At 45.0% G+C, this 13,617-nt stretch overlaps 1 protein-coding gene across 1 annotated transcript in view; it reads left to right on the forward strand.

The window, feature by feature from the left end:
• The window catches only part of LOC132828198 (metabotropic glutamate receptor 4-like), a 1,188,807-nt gene that overhangs the window by 1,115,291 nt on the left and 59,899 nt on the right, over nucleotides 1-13,617 (forward strand). Inside the window, exon 9 of the mRNA XM_060845139.1 lies at nucleotides 3,748-3,994. Within this exon, the coding sequence (XP_060701122.1) occupies nucleotides 3,748-3,994 (247 nt within the window). The remainder of the gene's footprint in view (nucleotides 1-3,747; nucleotides 3,995-13,617) is intronic.

The following is a 13,617-nucleotide window of genomic DNA, read 5'->3' on the forward strand; positions in this document are numbered from 1 at the left end:
TTTTGGACTCCCCTACCCCAGGGAAAAGAACTTGTCTATTTACCCTATCCATGCCTCTCATGGTTTTATAAACCTCTACAAGGTCACCCCTCAGCCTCCAATGCTCCAGGGAAAATGTCCCCAGCCTATTCTGCCTCTCTCTGTAGCTCAAACTCTATAATCCTGGCAACATCCTTACAAATAATTTCCAAACCCTTTCAAGTTACACAACATTCTTCCGATAGCAGGGAGACCAGAATTGAATGAAATATTCTAGAAGTAGAACACAGCTTCCCAACTCCTGTACTCAATGCTCTGACCAATGAAGGCAACCATACCAAATGCCTTCTTCACTATCTGATCTACCACTTACAAGGAACAATGAACCTGCAGCCCCCCACCCTGGACCTTACTATTATAACTCCTGCCTTGATTTGCCTTTCCAAAATGTAGTATCTCACATTTATCTAAATTAATCTCCATCTACTACTCCTTGGCCCATCTGGTCAAAGTCCTGTTGTACTCTGAGATAACCTTCTTCACTATCAGCTCCACCTCAAATTTTGCTGTCACCTGTAAACTGACTAACTATAACTCCTATGTTTGCATCCAAATTATTTACATAAATGACGGAAACCAGTAAACTCGCTACAGATCCTTGTGACATCCTACTGGTCATAGGCCTCCAGTCTGAAAAAAATCCAACCTCTCCCTTTCATCCTCAAGCCAGTTCTCTATCCAAATGGCTAGTTCTCCTTGTATTCCATGTAATCTAATCTTGCTAAGCAGTCTACCATGAGAAAAAGTGTTGAATGCCTTACTGAAGTCCATATAAGTCACATCCACCACTCTGCCCTCATCAATCCTCTTTGTTTCTTCTTCAAAAATCTCAATCAAGTTAGTGAGACACAATTTCCCATGAAAAAAAGCCACATTGACTACCCCTAATCAGTCCTTGCCTTCCCAAATACATGTAAATCCTATCGCTCAGGATTCACTCCAACAACTTGCCCACCACCAATGTCAGGCTCACAGGTTTACAGTTCCCTGGCTTTTCCTTACCACCTTTCTTGTATAGTCAGGCATCACATAACGCCAGGTTATAGTCCAACAGGTTTATTTGAAATCACAAGTTTTCACAGCATCTCCCCTTTGTCAAGTAAAGTAACTTCCATCTCCCACATAGGTGACCTTGCTGATCTTTACGGGTGCAAATGTGTTGCTGGTCAAAGCACAGCAGGCCAGGCAGCATCTCAGGAATAGAGAATTCGACGTTTCGAGCATAAGGGCTTATGCTCGAAACGTCGAATTCTCTATTCCTGAGATGCTGCCTGGCCTGCTGTGCTTTGACCAGCAACACATTTGCAGCTGTGATCTCCAGCATCTGCAGACCTCATTTTTTACTCGATGATCTTTACGGGGCCCTATTTCTTCCTAGTTACCCTTTTATCTTAGTGTAATTGTAGAATCTGTTTGGATTTTCCATAATCCTGTTTAAATTTATAGAAAATTTAGCTAGCTTTCTCTAGTATTCTGAAAACAAAAACTGTTTCTCTTTAGTCATTTTTGCTATTCTTTATTTGCTGAATAATCTTCTGACTGCCACATGTCTTTGCACTGTGGTATGATTTTTATTTAAGTTTGTTAATATCCTTAACCATTCTAGTTAACCATAGACTGAGGATCTAAGCCATGGAATTTTGCTTTCTCATTGGAATGGATGTATGCCACATATTCCAAAGTATCCCCTTCCATATCTGACTGCATCTATATTGACACATCCCTTTAATGTAATGTGCCAATTCATTGTAGCAATGCAATTAAAATGACAGCTATTTGTTTCAATGAACAAAACAATTCAATGCTATCTTTCTCTTGGCTATGTCTTAGTGCAAGCTGATCCAAGAGTAAATGAACTAAATAAGTGTAAGATCCACTCGATAGTCTGCTCCTAATGATGTGCTATTCATAGGCATGTGATCACAGATTCAGGTTTACAATTTCTGGTAGTTGAAACTGCCAGCCTTAATTGAAGTGGACTTTATAAGTTCTTCACAAATTTATTTTGTAAAGCAAAATAAAATACTGAAATACTATACAAGGTAAAACCACCCTGAATACTTTGTAGCACATTGATTGACATAATCAGAATTAGAATCCCTACTGTGGAGAAACAACCCTTTGGCCCAACAAGTCCATACCGCCCCTGCAAAGAGTATCCCACCCAAACCCATTCCCGTACATTTACCCCTTACTTATACATCTATCCCACACATCCCTGAATACTGTGTGCAATTTAGCATGGCCAATCCACTTGAGATGCACATCTTTGCATTGTGGGAAGAAACCAGAGCACCCAGAGGAAACCAGAGCACCCAGTGGACCCTCGTCAGGTTTACACCTCCACTCCCGGCACCTTCCCCTGCAACCGCAGGAAATGTAAAACTTGCGCCCACACCTCCTCCCTCACTTCCCTCCAAGGCCCCAAGGGATCCTTCCATATCCGCCACAAGTTCATCCACTGCACCCGATGTGGCCTCCTCTATATTGGGGAGACGGGCCGCTTACTTGCGGAACGCTTCAGAGAACACCTCTGGGACGCCCGGACCAACCAACCCAACCACCCCGTGGCTCAACACTTTAACTCTCCCTCCCACTCCACCGAGGACATGCAGGTCCTTGGACTCCTCCACCGGCAGAACATAACAACACGACGGCTGGAGGAGGAGCGCCTCATCTTCCGCCTAGGAACCCTCCAACCAGAAGGAATGAACTCCGATTTCTCCAGTTTCCTCATTTCCCCTCCCCCCACCTTGCAGTTTCCTCATTTCCCCTCCCCCCACCTTGTCTCAGTCGGTTCCCTCAACTCAGCACCGCCCTCCCATCCTGCAATCTTCTTCCTGACCTCTCCGCCCCCACCCCACTCCGGCCTATCACCCTCACCTTGACCTCCTTCCACCTATCGCATCTCCATCGCCCCTCCCCCAAGTCCCTCCTCCCTGCCTTTTATCTTAGCCTGCCTGGCACCCTCTCCTCATTCCTGATGAAGGGCTTATGCCCGAAACATCGAATTTCCCATTCCTTGGATGCTGCCTAACCTGCTGTGCTTTAACCAGCAACACATTTTCAGCTGTGATCTCCAGCATCTGCAGACCTCATTTTTCACCCAGAGGAAATCCCCACAGACACTGGGTGGATGTGCAAACTCCACACAATCTCCCAAAGCTGGAATCAAACCAGGGTCCCTGGTGCTGTGAGGCAGCAGTGTTAACCACTGAGCCACCGTGCCACTCACAAACATCATAGGGAGGGTCAAGGCTGTTTTAGATTCACATGAGATTGGAAATTACCTGAAGCAATTATATTATAGCAAAATGGGTAAAAACAAGCACTGCAGATGCTGGAAACTAGATTCTAGATTAGAGCGGTGCTGGAAAAGCACAGCAGTTCAGGAGCAGTAAAATCGACGTTTCAGGCAAAAGCCCTTCATCAGGAATACAGGCAGTGAGCCTGAAGGGTGGAGAGATAATTGATTTCATAAAAGAATGGCTTGCATCCATATAGCACCTCACAGCGTTAGGATACGCAAAAGTGTTTTAGGGCCAATTAAGTATTTTTGAAATGTACAATATAGGATTAGTTAAATATGCATGTATGGCCCAAACAGATTTATTAATTGCTGCCATCAAACTCAAGGCAAAATATACATTTATACAATTGGAGAGTGTTTACTGAAAAATGTATATTTTTGTTCATTCTATTTTCCAGATGTATATTCAAACTACCACTCTGACAATTTCCATAAATCTGAGTGCTTCTGTGTCGCTTGGCATGCTGTATATGCCCAAGGTTTATGTCATCCTGTTCCACCCAGAACAGAATGTGCAGAGACGCAAGCGCAGCCTAAAAGCTGTAGTGACAGCGGCCGCAATGTCCAACAAGTTTACCCAGAAAGGAAATCTCCGACCCAATGGAGAAGCCAAAACTGAACTATGTGAAAGTCTTGAAACCCAAGGTAAAACCATTTTTTTAACGGTTGAAGTGATATGGGCCTTAACACTTTAATATACAAATATTAGCTTGTGATTGTTTAATACATTCATATGAAATTAGTCTATTTTAGTGGTGGGAATAACCTTTAATTGACAGTCTCTCCACTGAAGGGCCTTGGAAACACGAGTTATTTTCAAATGTTGTATGATTAGAGCAAGGTTTAACAAAAACAAACACAGACATAGGGCTGAAATTTGCCATGGAGTTGGAGACAGAGGAGGAAGAGCTTGCCAAATGGTGGAGAAGTGTCAGGATGAACCTGTCTCTTGAGGATTTTCCTGGTAATGGACAATGAATCAAGTTGGCTTTCAACTTCAATTGGGCAGCCAATTGGTCAAATAAATGCCCCACTGTAGTGGCTATTTTGCAACAGCTATAGCTACTAGAGTGCCCCTCTCATCCCCCATTAATGACTTTGTGATAACGCAGGCCGTCTAGATATTGAAACAGCAGATTCCATTCCCCAGGGATTGTGGGGATGAAATACCACAATTATGCCCTGAAAGTTGACACCCAGGTTGATAGGATTGATAAGAAGGCATATGGTGTGTTGGTATTTATTGGTAGGGAGATTGCGAATCGGAGCCATGAGGTCATGCTTCAACTGTACAAGACACTGGTGCGGCCGCACCTGAATTATTGTGTGCTGTTCTGATCACTGCATTATAGGAAGGATGGGGAAGCTTCGGAAAGGGTTCAGAGGAGACTTACTAGGATGTTGCCTGGTATGGAAGGAAGGTCTTCTGAGTAAAGGATGAGAAAACTGAGGCTGTTTTCGTTGGAGAGAAGAAGGTTGAGAGGTGACTTAATCGAGACGTATAAGATAATCAGAGGATTGGATAAGGTGGACAGATGTTGAAGGTTAATATGAGGAGACATGGCTTTACATCGAGGAGAGATAGATTTAGGGCAGATATTGGGGTAGATTCTTTAGTCGGGGGCAGTAAGGGCATGCAACTGTAGTAGACTCGCTGATGTTAAAGGCATTTAAATGGGCATTGGACATATTGGATAATAATGGAATGGTGTAGGTTTGATGGGCATCAGATTAATTTCACAGGTCGGTGCAACGTCGAGGGCTGAAGGACCTGAACTATGCTATAATGTTCCATGTTCTATGTACTTCAGCTAAAGTTATTTCATAAGACATGTGGACATCACCAGCATATATTGTCCTTTCCTAACTTCCTTGAGAACATGATGGTAAATTGCCTCGTTTAAACTGTGATGTAGGCACACCCACAATGCTCTTGGAAGAGAGGGTCCAGGATTTTGATCTCGTGTCGGTGAAGAAATGCTAATCCCTGATGATCCCACAAGCTGCAGGCCTTTTTATTTGCTTCTGTGAGGAACAGAGGCAATCTCATGATTGCCTGCCTGCCACAGCTGTGCCCACGTCCTCCATCCTGATTGGATCTGGAGTATTCAAAAGCTTGTCCACCAGCATTAAGAGGATGGCAAGTTTTAAAGAGTTCCCCTTTGAATGCCAGGTCCTGGAATTCCATGCCATTGTATATGATTCTGATGTAGGTGGGCTTGTGACTTGCATTTGTGCCTAGTGTAGGGGACCTGACATCCATTGGAATATCAAGAGCAATAATTATTTACAATGTAATATGACAGTTAGGAGAAAATTCTTGGGAATTTAGCTTCTGCCCAATCAGTGTTACTAGTGTGAAATCAGAATACTGATTAATTAATTTGTGTGTGCAGGGATAAGTAATTTTATCCAGCCTCTAGGTTCCCAGGCTGACCTGAGAGGATAGGTGTGTTGATGCAGCTGACCAAACCATGAAGGATCTTTATTCAAGGGAATTCTAGCAGACCTAATAGTGAGAGCAGGGTTTTTTCTTTTATTTTTTTCATGAGATGTGGTGGAGGTGGGGAGTGTCACTGGCTGGATAGGCATTTATTGTCCATCTTTAATTGCCCTTAGCTTGGGGGAAATCTGCCCTCTTGAACCATTTGTTTACTTGATGGAAATACACCCATTGTCCTGTTGGAGTGTGAATTCCAGGATTTTACCTCAGGGACACAAAAAGAATGGCAATATAATTCCAAAATGATGTGTGGTTTGGAACAAAGTTGTAGGTGGTGTGGTGTTTGCATGTATTAGCAGCCCTTGTCCTTCTAGGTTACAGAGTTGATGAGTTTGAAACGTGCTACCTAAAGAACGTTAGTAAATTGTTGCTGAGCGGCTCCTTGATGCTGCTCCTGTGTGCCAAAGATAGAGGGAGTGAATGGTGAAGTTGTTAGATGGGGTGCCAATCAAATAGACATCTTTATCCTGGATGGTGGTGGTCATCTTGTGTTGTGTTGGAAGGGAACCCATCCAGACAAAAGAGGATTCCATCAGACTTCAGTCTTGTGACTGATGGACATTGGACGGGCTTTGTTGGAGTCAGGAGGTGAGTTACTTCCTGTTGGAGTTTTAGCCTCTGACCTGCTCCTGTTTCCTCACTCTTAAGAAGGTTGGCTCAGTTCAGTTTCTGGTCAATGGTAACCCTCAAGATGGGTTGATAGTGGGAAGATTCAGTGACAATAATGCCATTGAAGGTCAAGGGACGTGGGTAGACTGACTCATGTTTGAGACAATCATTGCCTGGTACTTGCACAGCACAAATATAACTTATCATTTTTCAGCCCAAGCCTGGATGCTGCCTAGATCTTGCTATATATGGGCATGAGGTACTTTATTATCTGAGGTGTTATGAATGATATACAATCTAAAGATTTAAATAATGGATAGGAGGCATAGACCTTAATTCACTGACTGAATGGAGGAATCAATGAGAGAAATATATTCCCTATGGATGTCAGAAGGAGGTGATTGTGAGCAGCTAAAGAATGGTACCTAGGACATAGACCAAGTGCTGGAAATTGTTTACTGTCAATGATACAGAGTGTCCTGCAATTGTCAGCAGGTAGCCATCACACTCTCAGCTATGTTTCCTTTCCCCACACTACATTCCTCTGAGCAAAGCATCTTGCTGTCACACATGTTCTCTTCTCTCCAGCTTCCTCCTTCAATCTCCAACTCAACAAACAACAATCACATTCACCACATGGCTCATGGTCAGCCCAGCCCTTAACCATTCTCATCTATCTGAATCCTAACTCTCTGCTTTTGTCACTGAAGGGGAAGAGAGGAACCACAACACCAAGAATGTGTGTTGGACTGTGATAGAGGAGTATACTTGTAAGCTGCCAGAATTACAGGCCACTAACGACAGAGGGATAAGGTTGGCCCTGAATATTAGATATCACATTCTCATTTGCTCTCGCGGTGAATCAATGTATCCTAAGCATGAAGTGTAATGATCTGCCCTATGCTAATGTAGAGCCCAATGTCACATACAGTCAACAGTACTGTATGTTGTTCACCTCCCAGCTGCATTGCTAGATCTGAAAGAAGAGCTAAGGGATGAACCTCAGGAGTCCTTGGATGAAGAGTAACACTCTGAAGTTCCATGCCACATGATTCCTGCTGTTCAAAGATTCACAGCAATTCCAACCTCTGAGACAGACACAGTGAGCAACACATTCCACGTAAGAGGAAGCCTACCCTGGAGTTGAGGACAGCAATTGAGAGAGCCATTACAGAAGGTGCAGCACTCTTTAAGCTCAGCTCAACTGGATATAAAGGGTGAAGCTCAGATGCTCAGATAGCAGCTGCAGGAAATGTGTTAGATTCTATTCGAATAACTTGAGACAGTGTACACTCTTTCACAGAAAATGCAGCAGTCCAGCTGTGACATGATAGCCTTGATATCTCAGGTATATGTAGTTATGACTGTCTCCATTGATAGAGTGGCCTACCTTAGGGAGAATGAGCTGCAGCAGATCACTTAATGCATGCACATACTTACCAATGGTCTGCATGCTCTAGCTGCTAACGTGCACAATGCCAACTGGCATGGACTTAAAGCATTCTCAAAAAACAGGGACTTGCAGGTGGACTATGAGGGGGATAGAAAAATGTTGATGGCAGTGGGGGGTCTCTTCTCACTTTTCCTTCTGTTTCTCCCATCTCCCCCTGACCCCAACAGAGCTGTGCACACTTGTCTGCTGCCCTAATGACCGAGTGCCCCTCTGAGTTGCAGGTATACAGTCCTTGTTAGGACCCCCATGGACACCAAATCTAAAAGGATGTTTGCTGGGGCATCTCTTGCCATGGAAATGAGCAACTTGCGCTGTGATAAAGCCACTTGTAGAACCAATAGAAAGTTTACAAGAACAATGCCTTAATTGTATAAAAGGACTCACTTGAGTGCTTTTTATATCGCTAATGTTCCTTTAACACTATTCATTTGAAAGAAAGAATGAGACTATGTGAACTACACATTATTGGACCCCATTAATACTGGTCAGTTTTATTCCAGTGATTGGAATGAGTAGTTTTAATGAGGGGTGGAACTGTGAATGTGGTGGTTACCTGGGAATGTTGGAGGGGAGCAGGTTTAGTGGTGGAGGGTTGAGGGGTAGTGGTGGTTACGTACATGGAAGTAATTCCTGCACAGGAGTCATGATGGAAAACTGCAAAGCTTTGCTTTTCAAGTGAAGGGCGACAGGATGAAGCCATGCCTGATTTTCTCGAGCAGGCAGGCCCCTCCTCCTCTTTTCCCACCCACCCACCCCCAACATCCCACAAATGTGTATCTCAAAATCCAACTGCTGAAAATACTTTAGTGGAAAGAACAGCCGTGATATTCAAAACTGCTAAAGGACATAGTAGCTTCCTGAATATCTTGCATTGGGCTCATGCAATGTTCACAGAGGAACTTCACCCTAAGTTATGAAAACCCTCTTACTTAACAAAAATCACAGGCTAACATGATGATGGCTTCATTGCTATATAAACCCAGCAACCTGTGGCAAGCATGGTAAAGAAAGCAGATGAAGGGTTCTGATTGAAATGTCGACTTTCCTGCTTCTCTAATGCTGTCTGACCTACTGTGCTTCTCCAGTTCCACATTTTATCGACTGACTTCCAGCATCTGTAGTCCTTATTATCTCCAGGTGGTAGACTTGCCTTCATTGATCAGAGCATTGAGTATAGGAGTTAGGCATCATGTTGCAGCTGTACAGGGCATTGGCAAGGCCACTATACTGCATACAGTTCTGGTCACCCTTCCACAGGAAGGGTGTGATTAAATTGAAAAGTGCGCAGAATATATTTACAAGGATGTAACTGAGACTGGAGGGATTGCATAGTAAACAGAGGCTTGATAAGCTGGGACTTCTTCTCAGGATGCATAGGAGATTGACAGTTGACCTTATAGAAATCTATAAAATCATGAGGGGCATAGATCAGGTTAATTGCAAACATCTTTTCTCTATGGTATGGGAGTTCACAACTAGAGTGCATAGATTTAAGGTGAGAAAGGGGAAGATTTAAAAGGCAGCTGAGGGGCAACTTTCTCACACAAGGGGTATGGGGGTTGGCAAACGTGGTGCCACAATTTAAGAAGGGTGGTAAGGACAAGCCAGGGAACTATAGACCAGTGAGCCTGACTGCAGTGGTGGGCAAGTTGTTGGAGGGAATCCTGAGGGACAGGATGTACATGTATTTGGAAAGGCAAGGACTCATTAGGGTTAGTCAACATGGCTTTGTGCATGGAAAATCATGTCTCACAAACTTGACTGAGTTTTTTGAAGAAGTAACAAAGAAGATTGATGAGCGCAGAGCGGTAGATGTGATCTATATGGACTTCAGTAAGGCGTTCGACAAGGTTCCCTATGGGAGACTGATTAGCAAGGTTAGATCTCACGGAATACAGGGAGAACTAGCTATTTGGATACAGAACTGGCTCAAAGGTAAAAGACAGAGGGTGGTGGTGGAGGGTTGTTTTTCAGACTGGAGGCTTGTGACCAGTGGAGTGCCACAAGGATCGGTGCTGGGTCCTCTACTTTCTCTCATTTACATAAATGATTTGGATATGAGCATAAGAGGTACAGTTAGTAAGTTTGCAGATGACACCAAAATTGCAGGTGTAGTGGACAGCGAAGAAGGTTACCTCAGATTCCAACAGGATCTGGACCAGATGGGCCAGTGGGCTGAGAAGTGGCAGATGGAGTTTAATTCAGATAAATGCGAGGTGCTGCATTTTGGGAAAGCAAATCTTAGCAGGACTTATACACTTAATGGTAAGGTCCTAGGCAGTGTTGCTGAACAAAGAGACCTTGGAGCACAGGCTCAAAGCTCCTTGAAAGTGGAGTCACAGGTAGATAGGATAGTGAAGAAGGCGTTTGGTAAGCTTTCCTTTATTGGTCAGAGTAATGAAATAAGGAGTTGGGAGGGCACGTTGCGGCTGTACAGGACATTGGTTAAGCCACTGTTGGAATATTGCGTGCAATTCTGGTCTCCTTCCTATCGGAAAGATGTTGTGAAACTTGAAAGGGTTCAGAAAAGATTTCCAAGGATGTTGTCAGGGTTGGAGGATTTGAGCTATAGGGAGAGGCTAAACATGCTGGGGCTGTTTTCCTGTAGTGTCGAAGGCTAAGGGGTGACCTTATGGGTTGGTGACGATTCCCCACGGCAGATTCGCTACCGATGATTAGCCACTGCCGGTTCGCCACCAGCGTTTCTCCACTGGGGTTGTTTTACCTTTGGAGACTATTTGCCACCGGAAGTATGCTCAGTGCTACAGGGGCACACAGAGAGGGGAGTGGAAGGTAAGCAGAGACCAGTTTAAATTAACGTTTTTCTTTTCGCAGTCTGTGTCTTTTTTCAACTAGGAGCAGGAACCCGGAAGTCGTCAACAGAGGCTTCTGGGAAGGTAAGAAGTTTGAGTGGAGAAGGAACTCGAGACACTACATGTGTAGTGTCTCCCACCCTCCCTCCTCCTCTAACTTAAAAAAAGGACTCTGTCGGCTGAACTTCGTGTTCTTGTTTTGGAGACTAAGTGTAGAGTTATGGCAGCGCAGGCAGTGGAATGTTCCTCCTGCAGGATGTTTGAGGTAGGAGTAACCACCGATGCTCCTGCCGACTTCACCTGCAGGAAGTGCAGCCAGCTCCAGCTCCTCACAGACCGCGTTAGGGAACTGGAGCTGGAGTTGGATGAACTGAGGATTATTTAAGAGGCTGAGAGGGTGATAGATAGAAGCTACAGGGACATAGTTACGCCAGAGAACAGAGGTAGCTGGGTAACAGTTAGAGGTGGGAAGGGGAGGAAGCAGACAGTGCAGGGATCCTCTGTGGTCATTCCCTTCAACAATAAGCATACCGCTTTGGATACTGTTGGGGGGACGGCCTAGCAGGGGTAAGCTGCACGAGGTCCGGCTCTGAGGCTCGGAAGGGAAAGGGGGAGAGGAGGAGAGCGCTAGTTATAGGAGACTCTATAGTTAGAGGGACAGACAGGCGGTTCTGTGGACATGGGCGAGACTCTCGGATGGTTTGTTGCCTCCCAGGTGCCAGGGTCTGAGACATCTCGAACCATGTCTTCAGAATCCTTAAGGGGGAGGGTGTACAGTCAGAAGTCGTGGTGCACATTGGCACCATGACATAGGTAGGAAGAGGGGTGGGGAGGTCATTCAGGAGCTCGGGGAGTTTGGCTGGAAGCTAAAAGCAGTGTCGTCATCTCTGGGTTGTTGCCGGTGCCACGTGACAGTGAGGCAAGGAATAGGGAGAGAATGCAGTTGAACACGTGGCTGCAAAGATGGTGTAGGAGGGAGGGCTTCAGGTATTTGTACAATTGGACTGCATTCTGGGGAAGGTGGGACCTGTACAAGCAGGACGGGTTGCACCTGAACCAGAAGGGCACCATTATCCTGGGAGGTAGGTTTGCTAGCACTCTTCGGGGGGGTTTAACTAATTTGGCAGGGGGATGGGATCCGGACTTGTAGTCCAGCAAGTAGGTTAGTTTTTTTGCAGGATGACCAAGAATGTAGGGAGGCTGTGGAGAAGGTAGCACTGACAGGGAATACTTGCAGACACAGAGGTGGGCTCAAGTGTGCATACTTCAACACAAGGAGTATCAGAAATAAGGTGGGTGAACTTAAGGCGTGGATCGGTACTTGGGACTACGATGTTGTGGCCATCACGGAAACGTGGATAGAAGAAGAACATGAATGGTTGTTGGAGGTTCCTGGTTACAGATGTTTCAGTAAGATTGGGGGGGGTGGGGGGGTGGTAAAAAATGGAGGGGGGTGGCGTTGCTAATTAGAAATGGTATAACGGCTGCAGAAAGGCAGTTCGAGGGAGATCTGCCTTTGGAGGTAGTATGGGCTGAAGTCAGAAATAGGAAAGGAGCAGTCACCTTGTTGGGTGTTTACTATAGGCCCCCCAGTAGCAGCAGAGATGTGGAGAAACAGATTGGGAAACAGATTTTGGAAAGGTGCAGAAGTCACAGGATAGTAGTCATGGGCAATTTCAACTTCCCAAATATTGATTGGAAGCTCTTTAGATCAATAGATTGGATGGGGTGGTGTTTGTCCAGAGTGTCCAGGAAGCTTTTCTAACTCAGTATGTAGGTTATGCGACCAGAGGGGAGGCTATATTGGATTTGGTACTTGGTAACGAACTGGGACAAGTAATGGGCTTGTTAGTGGGTGAGCATTTTGGTGATGGTGACCACAATTCTGTGACTTTCACCTTGGTTATGGAGAGAGATAGGTGTGTGCAACAGGGCAGGTTTTACAATTGGGGGAAGGGTAAATATGATGCTGCAAGACAGGATCTGAGGAGCATAAGTTGGGAGCATAGGCTGTCAGGGAAAGATGTCGTTGAAATGTGGAACTTTTTCAAGGAACAGATACAACGTGTCCTTGATATGCATGTACCTGTCAGGCAGGAAAGAGATGGTCATGTGAGGGAACTTGGTTGATGAGGGAGGTTGAATGTCTTGTAAGGAGGAAGAAGGAGGCTTACATAAGGTTGAGGAAACAAGGTTCAGACAGAGCGTTGGAGGGATACAGGATAGCCAGGAGGGAGCTGAAGAAAGGGATTAGGAGAGCTAAGAGAGGGCATGAAAAATCTTTGGTGGGTAGGATCAAGGACAACCCCAAGGCCTTTTATGCGTATGTGAGAAACATGAGAATGACGAGAACGAGGGTAGGTCTGATCAAGGACAGTAATGGGAGACATTGTATTGAGTCGGAAGAGATAGGAGAGTTATTGAATGAGTACTTTTCTTCAGTATTTACAAACAAGAGGGACCGTATTGTTGAAGAGGAGAGTATGAAACGGACTGGTAAGCTAGAGGAGATACTTGTTACGAAGGAAGATGTGTTGGGCATTTTGAAAAACTTGAGGATAGACAAGTCCCCCGGGCCTGACGTGATATACCGTAGGATTATGTGGGAAGCAAGAGAGGAAATTGCAGAACCTTTGGCAATGATCTTTTCATCTTCACTGTCAATGGGGGTGGTACCAGGGGACTGGAGAGTGGCGAATGTTGTGCCCCTGTTCAAAAAAGGGAATAGGGATAACCCTGGGAATTACAGGCCAGTTAGTCTTACCTTAGTGGTAGGCAAACTAATGGAAAGGGTACTGACGGATAGGATTTGTGAGGGGTAGGTCTTGCCTTACAAGTCTTATTGAATTCTTTGAGGAGGTGACCAAGCATGTGGATGAGGGTAGAGCAG

Source organism: Hemiscyllium ocellatum, chromosome 26 (genome assembly GCF_020745735.1).
Source record: "Hemiscyllium ocellatum isolate sHemOce1 chromosome 26, sHemOce1.pat.X.cur, whole genome shotgun sequence".
Classification (NCBI taxonomy): domain Eukaryota; kingdom Metazoa; phylum Chordata; class Chondrichthyes; order Orectolobiformes; family Hemiscylliidae; genus Hemiscyllium; species Hemiscyllium ocellatum.